Consider the following 18,895-nt stretch of genomic DNA (forward strand, 5'->3'; position numbering starts at 1 on the left):
GCCGCGTGAGATTAGTTATAGCGGCTTATCTCACATGCTATAGCCTATAACATATGTATGTGTGATACCTACGTGTGTGTGATAACTTATCGCTGATAAGTGGCTATACGCATGTATAGCTATGACACATGTGCAGGTATGCGTGTGTATGTAACTAGTTGATAAGCGGTTATGCGCGTGTCAGCCGTATAACACATGCCTTTGACTATAACATAGATAGGTATTGCAGGACTTTCACCACTTTCACCGCCCACCAGAGGGTATAAAAGGAGCTGCACCAGAATTTTTTGTCAGTCTGCGGGCGGAGCTCGCGGGGGACGGACATGTCCCTGGGTGAGCTCCCCATTACAGCTGCGCCCTTGGGCCGCCCTGCCTCTCTGGGGAGTCGGGCCCACCACTGGCTTCGGCCGGTGATCCGACTCTCTTCCCGTTGGAGGGGTGGTCCGGGGGAGCAATGCTGTAAGGGGAGAGCCTTACGGGAAGTTCCCCCTCCAACACTCCGCCCACTAAGCAGACTCACCGGGTGGGGAGCCGACGGGGCTTGCCAAAATGCGTGGTGGCGCTAGGCAAGTGAGAGGGGCTCTCTACCTCCAACCCTTGGGTGACCGGACTCTTTAGCTTGCACTCCCCTTGGGGTTGGCCGGGTTCCCGAGTTCGAAGCCTTAATGGGGGCCGATTTACGGGTGCGCTCCCACCTCGTAAGGCGAAGGTAAGACGAGCCCCCATGGGGAACGCGGTTGCAGAGGCGGCGACGTGGGCAGGGTTTTCTCGGTCGGCGGGAGGTAGACGTCCGCGGACGCCTTCGGGCGCGAGTGGGGGCCCGCCCGTGTGGAGCACGAGGGAGCGACGTCCTCGTCGTGTGCTCTGGAAACGCCCTTCTCAGGGCGGCCAACAGCTCCCACATATAAACGGTTCTGGTTGTCCTACATAAATTAAAGTATACAACTAGTTTAAACCTGAATTGAGACTCTCAATTTGAGAGGATGAATAATACATATCGAAAATATTTATAAATATCTCTTAAAACCTAGAAATATGTATTTGAAAATATTTTGAAATCTTTGTGATAAATACGAGTCAGCGAAAGCGCCCACAAAGTTTCAGCGTCGGTCGTCATCAAATGACAAAATTGAAACTACATATCTGCCCTCTGTTTATGCCTGTTTTTAGAAGAATAAAAAATCTGAATAATTTTGCCTAAAAAATAACGTATGACCACCAATCTGACATATTTCCTGGAACAAAGAGAATAAGGTCATGTGAGGGCAGGAGAGGTATTCAATTATTTATTATGTATTATGTAACTTATTATTTAAATTCTACGTTAGTAAAATCGTGACGCACAAGCAATTTATGTAAAAGTGTGAATTTGTGGAATTTGTAGACAGACACATGGACACACAAGGTTGAGTTACGGCCGAACCTAGAAACACCGGCGCCATGCAAAGTACTTTATGTCCAACGCTATGATTGATGATCATGCACACGTATTTACATATTAAACATTCATGACGGATCTGTTATGTGACTGACTCGAATCGATACTAGAATAGCAGGTGGAGGTCCGTGAAGGGAAGTGAGATGCTAGACGATGAGAACATATGGAGGGCATTTTCCAAAGCCTGGCGCCAGAATGCGACCTGTGAACTGAGCTGGCGTTGTGTGAATTGGAGGAGACTGCTCAGAATATCGACGAGGCGATCCCACCAGATCGCAATTCCGCCCTTGTTGTGGGTGACGAAGGCTAATTGTCGCAAGCCTGGGACCCCATAGGTCTCCACCCTCCTCCCATTCACCGGCTGGGTGGGTCGGTAGTTTGTGTACAACTCGCCATCGTCATTCCGAACCCGCTGAAACGTTTTAATCTGCACAGGATATGAAAATTGAGAACCAGGGCTGGCTAGTCCCTCCTACGTACGAAAAGTATTCGGTTCAGTTCTTCACCAACCTGTCGACTAGAAATGGTGACGGGGTGCCGAAAGACGGTCCACACCACGTTCTCCGTGCAGGGTGGGGTCGTCAAGGAGCCAGAGTAGCGCACAAAGCTCAGCTTTTCAGGAAGCAGGTGCTCGACGTTGATTGGGGTGGAGTAGTGGGTGTACTCATCTTGAACCTCCATCGAACGCGTCGCCGCTCGCACCAAAGGTTCCAGAGCTGGGTTCTCCTCGCCCACCTGTGAAGCATCGCGTTGAAGTATAAGGGCACATGCTACAAATTACTTGAGACATGGCCAAACCTGGAAGAAAATAGCGAAAACTGCCAGTGCTGTGGGATCATTCTCAGCAGATATTGCGTCCATGAGGCTGTGATACTTGATGGTGTTGTAGTGAACAATGTGGAGCTCCAAGGGATATCTGATAGATTATTAAGGGGTTCAAATCAAGTGAGGCCTTGCAGCATGCCTCTATTGGCCACGGATTTATGCAAACATGCGTTTATTCACCATATGCATTTATGTAACAGCTACATACCTGAGCCCATTGACCGTGTGTTCTGATCCCCAGTGGAAATGGAGTTGGCCGAAACGATAATCTTCGCTCAGCATGGCTCCTCCCACGGTCAGGGAAGACGACGGGGTCACCCCCTCCTCAAACTGCGCCTGAACTGCTCAACAACAATTAGTACTCAATATCTACGTATTATGGAAGTAAGTAAGTGGTTAGGGGGCTGTACAGGAGTGGCCAGTGTTCCTGGCGTAGAAAGTGGACTGACTGGAGGTGTAGGGCTGGTTGAAGGTAAAGTGAGTCCACCGTTTGTAAATGCTGACTTTGGGGGCCTGGATGTCGATGGGGGACTGGTGTCGACCGGTGTGACATGTTTCTGGCCAGTTTGCTGGACCACAGCCCAGATTCGGATTGTAGCAAAACGTGTCTGAAATTGAGTAAATTTTCAGGGAAAGTTATAGCTAAGCAGATTTTGGTGCTGATCGTAAGTCAGAATTTGTCTCGCTGCTATCACATATAGCAATTTATTACTCTTTGTTTCTAGTATCCACAACGGATTTGAGACGGCGGCCACTTGGGAGCAAAGCTGGAGCCAAACAACAATAATGACGCCATTTACAACGAGAATATTGTTTTGAAATTGTGGAATTCGCATGATTCTGTTCTCTGAAGTGTATTAAACCAAATTTATGTTATCTATGTAATGTGCCAGTCACTGGGGGTTGGTCAATAGCGTTTTCCATGGAATAACTATTCTGCTCATGATGGATTATTCTATCCTGAGGTTGCCCGATTAGAAAATAATAACACACACACACAGACGAATGACGAGTAGTTTTTAAACTGATTGAGATGGGTCTGTCAAATAAATGTAAGATTGTGTAGTTCAGGTGGACCAGTTATTAAAACATTTGCAGACAAAATGATGTACCCAGAAGCTGTCTGATATAGTCCATGCATACATAATATATCCTCCGTTTCAGTCAAAAATTAAGGTAGTATACATACGTAATAACAGAATCAGGGAGGTACTAGCAGTACTTAGATAAAACAGATAGGAGAGCCAAATATTCTACTTTTGGACATATTACATATTTTGGTAGGCCATTTGAGATGTTATTCTAGCATTGTTGTGTATGTGTGGGGATGTCTGAAAAGGGGGCCGAAGAAGTGATAACCGCACAGCGACTTAGGATTAATAATGATTCATCGTTAATTATCACTACTTCATTTATTAACTACACTGACGCTGACCGTTTATGCTAATGCATAGAAACATAAATATAAAAAGATGCATCTGCAGCTTCCTTCCTTCTAGAATACACTTTTGAGAAGCTGCACCTTACGGTACGGTACAGGATCAAAATTTAGCCATGCATTTATGGAACGGACTAAATTGCTCACCAAGAATGGATGAAATAAGGATAATATAGTCGATTATGAGTTTCGAGATGATAATTGACACACTAAATACGACCGCTCATGGTGATAATTAATTCCTAATGTGTGAAATATTTTGCATACAAACCAGGTGAAGTTGGTATATTTATGTATAAATGTCCCCTGGATGAGAATTTCCGTTTTTATCGTTTTGTGTGCAGGAATGAATGGAGGTATGAAAATACTGACCATAAATAAGTATTTAATAATAAATGGTTCTCGAGGAATGTCTACTGCGAAAGGATGTATACATCCTTTCGCATATGCGAAACTGGAGCACAATGACACTAAAAGTACAGTTGCAAAGTGCAAGGGATTTGATGAACCGGGGGATTGCGATGTATTGAAGACACAATATGATGTTTTTATATTAAGGATGGTGATTTTGAACATTGAATTGCAAAGTAAAATGTTTTGAGCCTTTTCATATTAGTGATTTCCACAGTGCATACGGCGAATTTCACATATCTAAATACGTCGTTTCAGTTTATGTCATTGCAGTTTAGGATAAAATTATTTCAGCATCTCATCAATTCATCCATCCAAATGCTACAAAGCATCCTTGCTGAGGTGAGTATATACTAATTACTAATACAGTCTTATTGAGATTAATGAAGCAAATTAATCGTATACCTTTGCCACTCTTTCAGATTAAAATTGGACTCGATTTTCCTGAAAAGCTAAAGATTCGTGATCCGGAAAATGTAGAGAAGAAACTGGAACGTTTGGTCGAAGGTGGTCCGGATTGTTTGCAGGTGACAACATCCTAAAAATTGTGCTGTACTTTTCCCATCTTCGACTATAAATGTGCAAATTTAGAGTTTACTACATGCTCCCTGTACGTTTTAGGTCATTACAGATTTTGATCATACGCTGACAAAGTTTAAGACCCCAGATGGCCTTCGCTGTGACACATGCCATGGTAAGTTTTTTTTGACATCATGATTTGTTACACATGTACTTATATCAAGACTACGTATGCATTTTGCAGGGATTGTGGATAACAGTTCCCTTGTGGAGGAGGAGTTTCGTCGAAAAACGAACGCGTTAAGAGACAAATATTATCCGATAGAAGTGGATCATGAGATGACCCTTCAACAAAAGTGAGTATGCATTTACTATTTAGACACAGGCATACAAAGTCAAGATAGGAATTTTAACAGAGATAAACTCTTCAACTTATTTTTTTGTTTGGTTTCTGGTGCATTTCAGAATTCCCCTCATGATCGAATGGTATAATATTTTATATTCCAATGAAACCAACATGTACATAATTATAATCTGGGAACCAAAACATGAGGACTACAACTGTCTCATGTTGGATTGTGAATTGTGATGTATATTTTCAAGGTACACGCAGTCTCAAAATGTGCTGGTAGAATATCGAGTTACAAAAAGTCAAATCAAGGAAATGGTTTTGAAATCTCGAGCATTTCTTAGGTATGACATAATCCGACATGAGTTATATAGTGGTAGTGGATAAATTGATGGGTTTTATAGGAGTATTTTAAAAACAGGGACGGGGCGAAGGAAGTGCTCTCCATGTTGAATATGCATAGGATTCCAGTCCTGATATTTTCCGCTGGTGTTGGAAACATTTTGGAAAGTGTTCTGGAACGTGAACAAGTTCATTTTCCAAACATTAAAGTTGTGTCCAACTACATGGACTTTGACGAGTGTGACCGGGTCACATCTTTCCAAAAACCACTCATTCACATGTATGGACAAACAGTTTATGACTATTAAAACAATTAGTATTTGCATGTGATCACTGTGACCCAAGGTTTTTACATTTGGGGATTACTGTGACGCTAATATTAGTATTAGTATCAAGTTAAAACCTTGACTGTGACCATACAGGTTCAATAAAAACGAGAATGCTTTAAGGCATTCTACTTATTTTGCCGAACTTCAAAGCCGCCGGAATGCTTTACTGCTGGGAGACTCCTTGGGTGACGTACACATGGACCATGGGATGCCGTCCAGCCACAAGGAAGAGGGGGTGGTGCTCAAAATCGGGTTTCTTAATGACAAGGTATGTCATACTCATACATAAATGTGTAAATACATTCGACTGCGGAGATTGGTCTAAGAAATTAAAATGTAATATTCTCTCTTCTGTAATAATATACAGATAAGCGAGAGATGTCCCGAGTTCATGGAAAACTTTGACATTGTGCGTGGGTTTTCGTGTATACAACATTTAGTGAATTAAAAATATTACATGTACGATTTTTGTAGGTTCTGGAGGATGATCAATCTTTTAAACTCATGCAGCTTATTCTTAGTCGGATTATCAAGGACGCTAAGCAATAATGACAATAACAAATGAACGGTGTATGCCATTGTACTGTAAGTGTCTTATCATAGAATAGAAACGGTTTTCTAGTCAAAGAAATAACTCTTGGAATAATTTTGAATCTTCACAATTTAATAAAAAATTATGTGCAAATGTAATGGAAAAGAATAATGGTTATTAAATACTTGCGGAGCATGCTATTCGAACTAACTCATAATGTCCTAAGAGTTGCTTTTGGCAGCACTTTTTTGCATCTTTAAATCGTACACTACTTCTTCAATGGCCTTCGAGTCATATCTGTTATCGGAAAAATTAAAATATTAATGAATTTACTTGTCATATTGTTAGAGTTTGCCATCAACATCAAAGATTAACTAGTCAAGAGAAAGTACTCACTTCAAGGAATCGAATCTTCTTCGTAGTCCGTCGTTCTTAAAGTTCATACCACTGAAGCCGAAGGTGAGAGTGGAAATATAGCTGTGAATCTTCCCAACCAGACCGTAATTGTCTAGATACGTTTATCATGCACAAATTTTATTTTATAATAAATATTAATCGTACCTAAAACAATGAAGGTAGTGTGCTAATCATACCTAATATAACACAGTTTTTTGCTAGACGGGCTAATTCTTGTCCAACGTCAATCATACCCTATAAATACGTAATTTGCATGACCTATTAATGAGCGTCGCCACATATGTTATTTGTTAAGAATTGTAAATTAGATGAAGGTCATTTTGAGGTTATCGAAGTACACCAACCTCCAAATATTCCTCCCACTCGAGAAAAATGCCTCCACTTTTACGTGTCTCAGCAGTGGGAACTATAATACCATTGGAACAATAAGCGTATTTAGTTTACCTTAATTCTAAAATATTAATATTTCAGTGTGACCATCATACTTTGTAGAATTGACGCCACAAACTGGACGGTAGCAAATAAGCCGTCCAGAAGAAATTTAGAAAGGCCAATGGCAAATACACTCTTGATGACATTGAATCGGAAAAAGTCGGCATATTTGTAGTACTCGCTGGGTGGCAATTTTTGCCCTATCTGTGCGAGGATAGGAACTACGTCCTTAATTATTAATTAGGTCCATCCCTGTCTCCCCAAGTTTAGTAGCTGCACATGTAATGCAAAATGGATAGGCACTATAAAAAATACATAAAAAACTATGTGCATAATAGTATGATAAGTTAAATTGCACAATTATGACATCTAAAATCCTGGACGGCACTTACTCTTTTCATCAGATTCAGCCTCCAAATGAATGCGTTGGAGGATGTGGAGAACACGTTTGGTTGCTTTTTCAAGCGCTCGTGACACGGTCCTCAGTTCCTGAATTTTCATGAAATTGATCAGCTCAGAAATTGACTGCCATATGACTTTCCTTACACATGTCATAAAATATCTCTAAATATTTCCTACACTTACATTTCGAACATCCACTTCGGTATCAAGAATCTTGATTCAAGATCCGTTTGGAATTGCGAGGCCATGGACTCGACAACTTCGAGGCCCAGTTCGGTTAGTCGGTTTCGCTTAAATTCGTCCACCAGGGCCTTCGCTGCCTCACTTAATGAGCCGGCCATTCTTTCTAATGTAATAATGCAAATAATTCAAGTTCTAATTCCAAAAAAAATAGAGTCGGCTGCTCATAAAGTAAACAAACACCACAGACAGAGATACATTTATAAACACACTCGAGAATGAAAACTGGTGCGGAGCCATGCACTCACTTTAGTCGCTTTAAAGCATTTTGACACTAAAACTACTAATAGAACAATAATAATGGGCCACAGTAATGATGATAAATAACTACTATTTATTTTCATGAATCACCCTATTAGCTCTATTTCATATATCCAGAGTATCTGTACTCTTTTGTACGCAACTCTAAAAAATTCTCGTGCATAGTAAAGTTACATTATGTCAAGCAGATCTCATAAATAGGTGATTCATAATTCATATATATCGTGTAGGTTTTTCAAGATGTGTCCGTCGGTACATACAAAAATTAGAACCCCAATAAGTGTCTACTATTTACAATAAATAATAGTGTATTGAATAAGTAACAATTTTAATGAATATTTTGGTGAATATTTGCCAGTCGGAGCACCTTGAGTTGCATTTTGCATTAGAAAATCAATTACTAATTTTCATAATTCTTTCATGCCGTCGTCGTCTTCTTCACTCCTCGAGTCCGATTGAGGGTAGACCGAGTTGTTCTAGTTGGGGTGACTATGACGCGTGGGGCGAGCTTCTTCTGAGGTCCCCGTTTAGCAGCAGTTTCGGTTTCAGCTGCATTCTTAGGGCTTGAGGGCTCTGATGCAGCTTGACCTACTTTCCCACCTCTTCGTGTTCGTTTCGGAGGAATGGTGTCATCCTCATTTATCACTTCTGGTAGGGGAACAACTTTCTTTTGTGATGCAACAGGTTTTTTCCGGCCCCTCGTCGCGTTTCCTCCACCATTTGTATTAACTGGAGACCCTTTATCAACAATGGGCTTTCTCCCTCGGGTCGGAGGTATAACAATTTCCTCGTCTTCCTTCAATGGACTTAGATTATTTGCTCGTTTGATAGTACTGCGACTAGTTAATTCCGCCTCATTCTTTTCTGCAGATCCTGACCGCGTCCGCATTCTACGAGGGGCGGGAGGACTTTGTTCCACCTTTGCGGTTGGCGATGAAGACACGGAATTTACATCTTTTCTAGAAGGACTGATCATGATCACAGAACCAGGTCGACGACTAAGAGTTGGGGAAGATACAAGTTGACTGCTATCTTTGTTTTCAGCGTCACCATCATCAGCTTCGCCGTCGGACAAAGATATTTTTTGCTTCTTTTCTGGGCTACTTTCATTCCACTCTTTTAATTGACTTTGTTCACCAGTTTTTCCTTTGTATGCGCTTGAAGTAACTTGCACATTATTATCATTGGTAGTAGCGGAAGTCGCATTATGCAATTCCGCCATGCCCCCATCATCCGAGTCAGAGTCGATGATCGCTTTGGATTTTCTTTGTTTACCACGACTCTTAACTTTTAAAGAAACTGTGCTGGTGGTGGATTGCACCTCTAGACTTTCTAGTGCATCATCATTGGAACCAACCGGAAGGTTATTTGTCGTGTCTTCTTCTTCTTCCGAGTGGTGATTCTCTTCATTGTCCAACATCACCGGATCATCCTCGTAACGGTGTCCAAAATCCGTAGGAGAATAATGTGGAATTTCATCCTCACCGGATTCGCTAGGAGCGAAATCTCGCGACTCGTCTGAACCATCGGACTCGTCGTTGTCATCACTGTCGTTCTCTACATCTTTCAACGACTGACCACTTTTTGAGGTAGAGCTTGGACCAATTGATTTCTTTTTCGGAGGGGCAGTAGCTTCAAACACTACTTCTAGATCCGATTCCGAATCTGAGTCGACCTGAGCTGGAAATGTAGTAACAGCACAAATTTTTCTTGGAGATGTTGTACGTGCCGACCTGGTGGGAGTACTTTTACTGCTACTAGTCTCATTGGTATCTATAAAATCTGCTCGCGGCGAAAGTATGGGAAGTCCATTTTCGTATGTTTCCTTATTATTCCCCACGTTTAAACTTTTATGGCGATTTGATGTTGGACTTTGGTTGAGAGAAAGAGATAGTAGTGGGGGTTGTATAACTTTGTCACCTTCATCCATATCATTCCACGCTGGGAGTAGACTGTACCCACTGGATTTCATTGGTGATGTGGAGTACTTGTTAGTCATTTGTGATGAGGTGGAAGGTTTTTGGCTCAGTCGTTCTTCTTGGTCGTATTGAGCAGAGTCGACTATTGTGGATGACACTTGGTAATCATCTCCATCACCTTGTTCGCCACGATCGATAAAGAACATTGAGGTGGAAGTCTCGTTGCCATCATTCAAAGTAGACTTATTAGGCGCAACACGCAGGTCTTCGTTTATTTCATCTGCCATATCGCGTTTTTTCTTTTTCTGGTCACCATTATGCGGCTTTCCTGAGACCACGATTAGGCGTTGCCTTCGTGTCACCTGTGGAACAATAATGAAAGTAATAAAGGTAAGGAAATGAGAATTGGCAATTCAAAATTTGATAATTTTAATCTTACATTTGAAATTTTCCTTTGCTTTATGCCTGTCATGATTTCCATCCAAGTCACCCTCTTACCCAAACTAATGTTGTACTTTTCTTTAAGATGAGCACGCATATCGTTTGGTCGAGGTAAGGTCGCGCTCTTGGACGAATTCAACTCTTGCAATGTATTTTTCACAATCCCGGTATGATCATCCGTGTTCTCGTTAATAAAGGACAGAATAGCGAGGTACTTTGCAAATGAAGATATATCGTGTGTATACAAGTGACCGTCCATGATTGACTCGGTGAGCATGTAATATCCAACACCCTTCTTTGACTCGGAATCCTCAAAAACATTAGAACACACAAGGACATCCAAGACATACTCCAAGTCGTGATTGAAAAGAGTTTTCAAGAAGCTGGACAAATTAGAAGAAACGAACTTTGGTAAGCTTTGATCCGCTCTGCAAAATATACGAAAAAAATTAAAAATCAAACCGAGACTGTTCGAATTTTATAGTGATAGAAATTGATATAATTACATACAGCGACGAGGAGAGGATCGTGTCAATGAAATAAGTACAAATTAGGGATAATGTTGGATAAGCCTGTAACTGCTCATAGTCCGGAAGCGAGTCCAACGCTGTTTTCAGCTTTAGGATGAGTCTCTTCATGCACATACAAAATTTAGTAGCCCGTTTCGGCTTGGACCTTAATTTCCCCAGTTCTGCAGACACACGCCTGTGTTAGCCAAAATTATGACATTATATTACAAATACGTCCAAGTATTATACAGTACAATACATACAATCCACAATAACTAATCTGGATTTAATTGTGGTTTAACTTAAATTACAAGTCGATTTTCATGAAGAACTTACGATTCGATGGTGCGTAGGACCTGGAAGATTTGTTGTTTCTTGTCGTCGATAAATTCGGGCATGAGAAATACCGCGGTCAAGAGCTCGTTTTGGGTGGTAGTAAAAAATGGATAAATCCCCTCCATCTCCATCCTCGTTTTTTCGGACAAGGGCAAAAATGGCTTCATCATTAAGTCAGTCAAATAGTGGGGGTGGTGATTAAAAAAAACGAAGCAGTTCCTAAATAATACTAATGACAAATTATTGTCATTTAAATTGAATAATTCTATTTGAATTGTTAAAAAACTAACGGCGAGAAAGATTTCTATACATCAGCAGCAGCACGTGGATTGGTGGTTTGGTTGGACAGAGAGTTTGCTCGTTAGTGAAACCGCTCGCCCTCGCGCGAGAAAGGGACAAGACACGCGCATGGGACGCAAGAGAGCGCGACTGGTTTACGCAAAATCTGCCTTGTACCAGGCTTCACAGCTGATGTTGTCAACTTTACAAGACTCTGCTTGTGAACTGTGATGGGATTGTTCTGACGACGCCATGGTTGGACCGTCCAGTGACCAAGACTCCCCTCGTGGAGGATAACTCGCACTCGAAGCCGTCTATCGTGACGACAGTTTCATAGGGCTCGTCTTATCATTCAGTATTTGTACTTTACTATATGTGACTCATATATATCTATACGCAGGCAGGAGCAGCAGGCTGACAGTTTTGATTCTTGGTTTTCAAAAAGTGCTGGTGGTGGTACACGGTGGTGGTGGAAGTGTTCTAGGACGAAGATCACACAGCAGAGAGAGAGAAATTGATCATCTTCAACTTTATATTTATTTTGTGGTCTCACTCACTATCACCAACTGCGACTAGTCCTTCAAAAGAAAAGAATCTGATAAATAGTGAATTTTTTGGTGTAATGGCGAATCGTGCAGCGCCTGGAAGTGCGACGAACCAGCAGCAGCAGCAACAGCAACCTGCCGCGACCCGATCCAACAATGGTGCTCCTCAAAATAAAGTTTGTCAGTTCAAGTTGGTTCTTCTGGGGGAGTCGGCCGTGGGAAAGTCCAGTTTAGTCCTTCGCTTCGTCAAAGGCCAGTTCCATGAGTATCAAGAGAGCACGATAGGAGGTGAGTGCATTATCATAGAGGACAAATTATTAGCCATCGTGTAATGCTCAAAATCACAAGTGGGTGTTGCTAATTTTGTAATTAACTATTCCCCGTGATTATCAGGGTGGGCCTGGGCTGGGTTGGGGTGAACATGCATTAATTAATAGCGTATATGTGGAATTTGTGTATCCAGCATTAGTAATGTGCAATAATCAACTGGTTTACTTACTTTTTCCAGCGGCTTTCCTCACACAAACCGTAATGCTAGATGATATCACCGTAAAATTCGAAATTTGGGACACAGCGGGACAGGAACGGTATCACTCCTTAGCCCCGATGTACTATAGAGGAGCCCAGGCAGCCATTGTCGTCTATGACATAACCAATCAGGTAGAAAACTATTTAATTTTGAAAATCCTGCAAACTGCGTGTATTATTGGAAGGGGCGTATATATTTTTATCGATGGATATTTTTTTGTACAGTTTGATTGAATGGATGGATATTTTGTCATCAAATGTTAACATTTTTTTGCAATTCAGGAAACTTTCGCCAGGGCTAAAACGTGGGTTAAGGAGCTTCAGAGGCAGGCATCTCCCAACATTGTGATCGCGTTGGCTGGGAACAAGTCAGATTTAGCAGCAAAAAGAATGGTGGATCACGACGAGGCGTATGCATATGCGGATGAAAATGGACTTTTATTTATGGAAACATCGGCAAAGACAGCGATGAATGTAACGGACATTTTCCTTGCGATTGGTTGGTTACTTCTTTTGATTGAACTGATTGAAGATATTTGCCAAAAACAATAATTTGTTAAATAAATAAAAATAATTAATGTGAACGATTTCCTAATATATTTTGTTTCTCTAAACAGCCAAGAAACTACCCAAAGGAGAGCAAACTAGCGCTCAAGGTACCGCCCAGGGCCGAAGAATAACAGACGCAGATCAAGCTCCTCGATCAACGCCTAATTGTTGTAAATAATGTCGCCCTGTCATAATCATCGTTGTCGCCGTCGTCACCGCCGCCGCTCCCCTCTATTTCTGACGAACCCCTTGTAAAATTGGGGTAAAAACCACGGAACTAAACATAAATATAATAATATATACAACATAATATACATACACATACTTTACACACTACTACTGTATACATTACTGTCTGTCTAGAATGTATAATTAAGTTTACTTGCTTAATCATGTATTCCACCACTGACATTATTGTTTATGGTTAAGCAAAAATCCTAATGACTACATGATATAAAATATACATACTACATAAATTACTAAGTGTTTAGTTTAGTAAATATGTCGACTGTTGTGTCGTTCGTTTTTAGTGGAAAATTTTTGAGAATCTTTATAAATCTATAACAAACTCCGACAAACTTGTTGTATCACGCAACGCATTTGAAGGTGAGGGGGATGGAGGGAGGAGGAGGTGAGCTACCTTTTGTCAGCCAATGCTGCTGCTCCTCCTTCTCCTCCATTCGACCGATATTCCTACCACCAACGTCTATATACTGACTGACGACGGGCAGGATTTTGCTGTCGTCTCACATTTTCTCCATGCATTCCCTCCCCATCATCCGGGGTATTAAACTGATGATGAATACGATTAAATACTTATATAGAACTGTTACACCACGCCACACATTTGATTGAGGATAAGCAATTATGCATAAAATATGTGCTGTAATGTGTAGGTAATAATATGATTTGATAAACTACTTATGTATGAAGATGATGATAATGTATATGCTACTATTAATTAAGACTACTTTAGTTTACCTATGCTCTTCTTAAAACGTGGAAATGAATGGATTATGTTGTTGAAATAAATAAATGCGCTTTCATACACACGAGCCAGTAATTAACTTCATAGACGTTTTTGACTTTACTCTCATATTCGATAAGATGACGAGATCAGAACATTGAGAAAAATGCATCAATTACAATGTGAAACTGACATAAAGTATAAAATCAAAATGCCTACAAATTATTTAGGAGCCAAGTACATAAAAGTTAACAATGCTCAATATTCTTTAAACCGTAACAAACTGGACAAGTTCAAGTAGTAATAGAATGATGGTGATTTCCGTCCACTAACTGCAAACACCGTCTCTTTCGCACCAACGGTGGGAGGCGGAGGGGAGACGATGGCGCAGGCAGCAATAGGAATCGTCTACTTGGACCTTGCCCTCATCTTCCTCCTCTTCCGCTTCAGACGACGCATACGTTTCTTACGCCACTGCAAACGGACAAAAAGAATTATTAGTCAACATACTCTATACCCCGCACATGTCACCGTCAAAGACAGAAAAACGACAAGTGCTGCTACTAACTATGATGTCGTAAGTGTTGGTAAACTAATGAGTTAATTCAGATCTTCCCCAATTTGTGAATTAAACATTGTACCTAATGGGGCGCAATTTTAAACAATATGTGCCAAAAATTTTGCAACAAGACGCCATTTTCCACACATAAGACCATGCCGCCTCACACATGCCGGTAGTAAACGTGTCGAATTTTGTTCGTTTTTCCGACTTTTTGAAAATAGATTTGGTTAAAGAGTAAAAGGGGGTTGCTTACCTTATCTCTCATAGTAGGAGCCCCGAGGGGAGGTGACGGTCAGGTCCGACCAGAAAAGTTGGTTTGCAACGTGAGGAGAAAAATGAAGGAGCTGTGTCTCCTTCAAAGTTGGACAAGAGTCTGCCGAGCAGGATTCTCTGCTGAGTGAGCACGGTCTTTCTGCTCCAGCTCAACGCCAAGAGCAGCACCGGAGCGAGGCGTCCACCAATTTTGCGACCCCGTGACCAGCTCACAAAAAGCGGAAATATGGGCGACTAGAAGGTCGGCAAAGAATTCCACAGGGGTTGGAGTGGGGTGAACGTGGGCGTGGTTGCTCCGACCCCACCACCACGCTCTCTGCCTCCACTGGTTTCGTCGTTGTCCCGAGGGTCGAGCGATGGGGCGAGCGATGTCAGATGCAAGTAAGGACTGCATGGTAAAGCTTACAGCAGCTCGCGACCAAGGTGAGACTGAGGAACGGGGAAAGTGAGAATTGAGACTGAGCGTGTGGGGAAAATGAGATTCTTCTTTTCTCACATCCATTTGTGAAATATAAAAATCGTTACAAAATGGTTAACAAATCTCCAGCATGAAATGGTGAAATATACATGCCAGTTTTCTCTATGATATTTACTAACTTCGAAAAGTCGCCAAGTTGGCATTATGTATTCCTTGGAGAAATGGTCTGCTTCGGGGGTGGGGTTGTTTCTATAGACATGCACGGCCCATACACCATTACAAAAATGTTATAATTTCAGACACAATTTCCCCACAATCTCGTCTCTGGGAAAAACATGCAGTGTTGCTGAGTATTAACGGGAACGGGAATAAGGAACAGGACAATTGACAGTAAACAGGACAAAAGAACATGGACGTAAAGAGTGCGTGTAAGCCGGGGAGGGAAATCCCTCTCATCCAAGTGGCATATCCGAACGAGAACAAGAGTCACATCAAGGCTACCCCCGTTACCGGAACGCCTGGAGTCGATCCGTGTTGTGCCCCTTCGCCTTGTCCAGGATACAACGAGGCAAGTCTCATTTTTTGCGCCCGCCTGGAAGATATTTGCCTATTATTTCCCTTCGTCTCCTTCAGAATCCCTCTTTGTGCGAGCCAGTAGCTTGCACGGCTGGAGCGCATGACCCAACGGCCCCCGGTGCGTGCTACGATGCTCAGACTTTGCATCAGCGACAGTGCGAGTGTGATAAGTGCATCCAAGAGCGTTTGGTGAGTTCCTTGCAAAACTTACTGACGATTTCTAAGTATCTCTAGGCTTTATTATAATAATGGTTATGGGTAGGACGCCATCGAGGGTGGGCAGACCTGTTATCAGCACGTCGATGGGAACCAGTGGCACGATCTGAGCAAGAAGCATCCCGACCCAGAGATCCAGGCCTTGCGAGAAAAGATGCGGAGTTCGGAAAGGATGAAGGACAACTTGCGGTGGTGTCCAACTGACGAGTCTCTCTCCTGCGTTGTCCGCCGCTTCCGCCAATATCCTTTGGGGATCACCGGCCAGGCGACACTTCACTACGGGGCCGCCCAGGACTTGGACTACCCACGTCAACTCATCCACGGGATCCTCAGCGATGAAGTCACACCGGTGAGAGTTATAATGTTATTTATTATTTTAGTGTCAAGTGTCCCAATCACTGGGATGTCAGTATGTTAGCTGAATTGCACATACGCGCTCGATATAAATATGTATTACAACCAAGTATCTTGTTCTCGAGTAGGGGACAAAGTTGATAAACCCTCCGCCGCTCAAGTGGGTGGATCAACTGGAGCTGAACATCAAGGAGAGCGTGTACGAGTCCAATAAGGTTCGACCAGTGGGAAGGTCTCATGATCAAACGCTGAACCTGCCTCCTCACATTGACCTCGAGCTGACGGGATTTGGGAAGCCCAGTGACAAGAGTGAGCATGGAAATCAACTTGACCAACTATGCACAATGGATGTTTGGCGTACACGTCGTTGACGATGTGTGATATCATTGTGTTGTCGCAGGTGTGAACGCCGGGTTGCTGGTGAATCCTCCCAAGAGCAGATACGAGATTGAGCAAGAGTCCAAGTGTAGTCGAGCCCTGTACAAGTTTACGCATGGAGATTATGACCCTGGGGAACAAATCTGTCGAAAGTAAGGCAAGGCTTGATTACTCGTGGTGGTTCTAACCATAGAATAATCATCCATCAATCATAAACAATCACCGATGCCCAATCTTAATTACTACTGGACGTCTTGTCGTCTGTTCGCAGCTACGGAGGGGATTTCCGTCGAACCAACACGTTTGGCACGCCCACTCCGAACGACGTTGCGGGTCGCGTGGCCAAGAAAGTTATTGGCTCCTGGCGGTCTTGTAAAGCCGACTACCCCTTCGTGAGCAAGGTGTATGCGGATCACTTGGACTTTCGCTACCCCAAATTGGGAATGTCACAGGAGCAGCACTGCATTCGACAACAGATGGGCGATGGGTAAGGCAGGCTAAATGTGCAGGCCATGCATAAATACACTTATAATCATAATGCGTTGCACCATATCCGAACTCCTCTCTCATGTCACGAGCTATGAAATGTCCTGCAGGTTTGTCTACGGAAAGAAGAGTGACCAGGAAAAAGAGCGACCAATCAGGGAAATAATTTTCAACCGATGTCCAAACCCTGGGGCAGAGAAAGCAGCCAAAATCATGCAAAACTTAAAAAATTGGTTGGACAAGGCACGCAAAAGTTTTAGAGCCGATGAGGGTCCAGACTTTGAAATGTTTTACGAGCAAATCATAGAATGCGATCCAGTACGTTTGCACATTTTACTATTTAAAAATTATTTTATTCAACCACGTATGGAAATATGAATATTATTTAATTATTTCCTAATCTTTATTAAATGAGCATGTTCTTTTATCTAAGGGATGCAAGGGTGTGGTGGACTGGGACCCCTTCATCGCCGCTATGGAGAAGCACCGTGTTCCCCGGACGATGGGGGAGAGGGACTTCATGGAAGCGTTGGCCATGGTCGGCGTATTTGGGGGGGCCCCTTGCGACCAGGTGAACTACTACGCTCTGATGGACCTCCTCAAAGGGTACACCGACCCGCTCTTCCACTGCAAAACCACAACGCTCTACCCCTTCTACTGCCCACACACCAATGGATGTGGAGACCACTTTCGCACCATGTACGCCACCATGACCTCCAACATGTGTGAGCCGCAAGACTGCGTCACGGCCATGAAGGAGGCGCGAGTTAACGGGATGCCCAGCGTGCGAGTGGACCGCGTCCCGAGGAAGATACGCAGCACGAAGGACTTCACCAACTATGGGGATGATGGGGACGCCTACAGCCTCATCTGGCCCAGCGTGTACACTGTAAATGGGATCACCTGCAGGGACGCGTTTAGGGTGACTATCACACATTGTTGGATTTATTTATAGCAGTATTATCTAAACGCATTACCACTCTCCTCGTCTGCTCCTTTTGTGTTGACGCGATTTAGGAGTTCACAAAGGAAGAGATGACGAGACTCCTGTGTTTGGCAAAAGTTGATATTTCACATTGTGAGTTGGACCGTGCGTGGGAAGCAGCGCAAGCCTTGGACCCTGAGGAAGGAAAATGTCGAGTTTCCTACCAAACATTTCGAGAAGCTTTGTGCCAAGTAAATGATACATTTAATAGCAATCTCATGTAGATTTACATAATGAGCTTATACATACTTTACTAACTGTATGTATGTGGTATGGTAAAAAAAATGTATGCTAATTAATACAGGTTCGAGAGGAGAACGCCAAGATTCAGAACGTGCACATTGCCTACCCCACGGAACCATGTCTTCCCGAGGGGGCAACGGCTAACCCACGTGGCAAGAGGAGGAGGAATCCTTGCTGTGGTGTTGACCCTTAAGGACCACACAATCACACATCTTATATGTATACTCTTCTTCATGAAGTCTTATTTTCAAAGTCGTAATTTAATATAGATAATATATGTTGTAAAATATCGTGCAATGTACACACACACTGAGAAGAGAGAGAATGTCCACTGGCAATTTTATTTGATTTACCGAATAAATATTTGGCAGTATTTATAAAATAATAGTAAGATGC

At 42.6% G+C, this 18,895-nt stretch overlaps 6 protein-coding genes and 1 long non-coding RNA gene across 8 annotated transcripts; 3 read left to right on the plus strand and 4 right to left on the minus strand.

Moving 5' to 3' along the window:
* Window positions 1-1,260: 1,260 nt before the first annotated feature.
* Window positions 1,261-4,173, minus strand: LOC110845265 (carbonic anhydrase 1). The gene is made up of 6 exons (XM_022091658.2): window positions 2,976-4,173; window positions 2,674-2,871; window positions 2,472-2,604; window positions 2,237-2,354; window positions 1,949-2,173; window positions 1,261-1,865 (listed from the first exon to the last, which is right to left on the minus strand). Exons 1-6 carry the CDS (start codon window positions 3,097-3,099, stop codon window positions 1,545-1,547), a joined length of 1,119 nt encoding a protein of 372 aa, XP_021947350.1. The 5' UTR covers window positions 3,100-4,173; the 3' UTR covers window positions 1,261-1,544.
* Window positions 4,174-4,205: 32 nt separating this feature from the next.
* LOC110856554 (cytosolic 5'-nucleotidase 3) lies at window positions 4,206-6,393 on the plus strand. The gene is made up of 10 exons (XM_022105042.2): window positions 4,206-4,454; window positions 4,535-4,639; window positions 4,734-4,806; window positions 4,876-4,987; window positions 5,097-5,117; window positions 5,235-5,324; window positions 5,402-5,602; window positions 5,745-5,919; window positions 6,019-6,060; window positions 6,126-6,393. Exons 1-10 carry the CDS (start codon window positions 4,374-4,376, stop codon window positions 6,198-6,200), a joined length of 975 nt encoding a protein of 324 aa, XP_021960734.1. The 5' UTR covers window positions 4,206-4,373; the 3' UTR covers window positions 6,201-6,393.
* An 11-nt stretch (window positions 6,394-6,404) lies between these two features.
* On the minus strand, window positions 6,405-7,775 carry LOC110856565 (translin-like). Its single transcript, XM_035844851.1, has 8 exons — window positions 7,618-7,775; window positions 7,425-7,573; window positions 7,348-7,355; window positions 7,086-7,236; window positions 6,945-7,006; window positions 6,777-6,834; window positions 6,580-6,691; window positions 6,405-6,480 (listed from the first exon to the last, which is right to left on the minus strand). Exons 1-8 carry the CDS (start codon window positions 7,773-7,775, stop codon window positions 6,405-6,407), a joined length of 774 nt encoding a protein of 257 aa, XP_035700744.1.
* A 212-nt stretch (window positions 7,776-7,987) lies between these two features.
* LOC110858754 lies at window positions 7,988-11,545 on the minus strand. Of its 2 annotated transcripts, XM_022107629.2 has the most exons (5): window positions 11,431-11,545; window positions 11,141-11,359; window positions 10,806-11,000; window positions 10,294-10,723; window positions 7,988-10,216 (listed from the first exon to the last, which is right to left on the minus strand). In XM_022107629.2, the coding sequence occupies exons 2-5, from the start codon at window positions 11,308-11,310 to the stop codon at window positions 8,354-8,356; spliced, it is 2,658 nt and encodes an 885-aa protein (XP_021963321.1). In that variant the 5' UTR covers window positions 11,311-11,359; window positions 11,431-11,545; the 3' UTR covers window positions 7,988-8,353. The 2 variants fall into 2 exon arrangements, with proteins under 2 accessions (XP_021963321.1, XP_021963313.1); XM_022107621.2 differs by having other exon boundaries at window positions 11,141-11,473.
* Window positions 11,546-11,795: 250 nt separating this feature from the next.
* LOC110854801 (ras-related protein Rab-5B) lies at window positions 11,796-14,096 on the plus strand. Its single transcript, XM_022103251.2, has 4 exons — window positions 11,796-12,252; window positions 12,473-12,624; window positions 12,775-12,991; window positions 13,110-14,096. The coding sequence occupies exons 1-4, from the start codon at window positions 12,042-12,044 to the stop codon at window positions 13,217-13,219; spliced, it is 690 nt and encodes a 229-aa protein (XP_021958943.1). The 5' UTR covers window positions 11,796-12,041; the 3' UTR covers window positions 13,220-14,096.
* An 8-nt stretch (window positions 14,097-14,104) lies between these two features.
* LOC110854812 lies at window positions 14,105-14,979 on the minus strand. Its single transcript, XR_002548379.2, has 2 exons — window positions 14,824-14,979; window positions 14,105-14,482 (listed from the first exon to the last, which is right to left on the minus strand). It is a non-coding gene; the product is annotated as an uncharacterized LOC110854812 (long non-coding RNA).
* Window positions 14,980-15,898: 919 nt separating this feature from the next.
* On the plus strand, window positions 15,899-18,881 carry LOC118434169 (EF-hand domain-containing family member B-like). The gene is made up of 9 exons (XM_035847011.1): window positions 15,899-16,026; window positions 16,100-16,402; window positions 16,536-16,716; window positions 16,808-16,937; window positions 17,057-17,272; window positions 17,382-17,589; window positions 17,705-18,193; window positions 18,289-18,447; window positions 18,561-18,881. Exons 2-9 carry the CDS (start codon window positions 16,208-16,210, stop codon window positions 18,690-18,692), a joined length of 1,710 nt encoding a protein of 569 aa, XP_035702904.1. The 5' UTR covers window positions 15,899-16,026; window positions 16,100-16,207; the 3' UTR covers window positions 18,693-18,881.
* Window positions 18,882-18,895: the final 14 nt, after the last annotated feature.

The sequence above is a fragment of the Folsomia candida genome, unplaced genomic scaffold (assembly GCF_002217175.1).
Source record: "Folsomia candida strain VU population unplaced genomic scaffold, ASM221717v1 Fcan01_Sc001, whole genome shotgun sequence".
NCBI classification, from domain to species: Eukaryota; Metazoa; Arthropoda; class Collembola; order Entomobryomorpha; family Isotomidae; genus Folsomia; species Folsomia candida.

Coding starts and splice junctions, on each gene's coding strand:
- LOC110845265 (XM_022091658.2), bottom strand. CDS start 3,099: ATGCGAATTCCACAATTTCAAAACAATATTCTCGTTGTAAATGGCGTC. Junction 2,355..2,471: donor CACACGGTCAATGGGCTCAG/GTATGTAGCTGT, acceptor ATAATCTATCAG/ATATCCCTTGGAGCTCCACA. Junction 1,866..1,948: donor TCACCATTTCTAGTCGACAG/GTTGGTGAAGAA, acceptor TATCCTGTGCAG/ATTAAAACGTTTCAGCGGGT.
- LOC110856554 (XM_022105042.2), top strand. CDS start 4,374: ATGTCATTGCAGTTTAGGATAAAATTATTTCAGCATCTCATCAATTCA. Junction 4,988..5,096: donor GAGATGACCCTTCAACAAAA/GTGAGTATGCAT, acceptor GGTGCATTTCAG/AATTCCCCTCATGATCGAAT. Junction 5,118..5,234: donor ATTCCCCTCATGATCGAATG/GTATAATATTTT, acceptor TATATTTTCAAG/GTACACGCAGTCTCAAAATG.
- LOC110856565 (XM_035844851.1), bottom strand. CDS start 7,775: ATGGCCGGCTCATTAAGTGAGGCAGCGAAGGCCCTGGTGGACGAATTT. Junction 7,007..7,085: donor TGTGGCGTCAATTCTACAAA/GTATGATGGTCA, acceptor ATGGTATTATAG/TTCCCACTGCTGAGACACGT. Junction 6,481..6,579: donor AGAAGATTCGATTCCTTGAA/GTGAGTACTTTC, acceptor TTCCGATAACAG/ATATGACTCGAAGGCCATTG.
- LOC110858754 (XM_022107629.2), bottom strand. CDS start 11,310: ATGATGAAGCCATTTTTGCCCTTGTCCGAAAAAACGAGGATGGAGATG. Junction 11,001..11,140: donor GTCCTACGCACCATCGAATC/GTAAGTTCTTCA, acceptor TGGCTAACACAG/GCGTGTGTCTGCAGAACTGG. Junction 10,724..10,805: donor ACGATCCTCTCCTCGTCGCT/GTATGTAATTAT, acceptor TATATTTTGCAG/AGCGGATCAAAGCTTACCAA.
- LOC110854801 (XM_022103251.2), top strand. CDS start 12,042: ATGGCGAATCGTGCAGCGCCTGGAAGTGCGACGAACCAGCAGCAGCAG. Junction 12,253..12,472: donor TCAAGAGAGCACGATAGGAG/GTGAGTGCATTA, acceptor TACTTTTTCCAG/CGGCTTTCCTCACACAAACC. Junction 12,625..12,774: donor TCTATGACATAACCAATCAG/GTAGAAAACTAT, acceptor TTTGCAATTCAG/GAAACTTTCGCCAGGGCTAA.
- LOC118434169 (XM_035847011.1), top strand. CDS start 16,208: ATGCGGAGTTCGGAAAGGATGAAGGACAACTTGCGGTGGTGTCCAACT. Junction 16,403..16,535: donor TCAGCGATGAAGTCACACCG/GTGAGAGTTATA, acceptor GTTCTCGAGTAG/GGGACAAAGTTGATAAACCC. Junction 17,590..17,704: donor AAATCATAGAATGCGATCCA/GTACGTTTGCAC, acceptor CTTTTATCTAAG/GGATGCAAGGGTGTGGTGGA.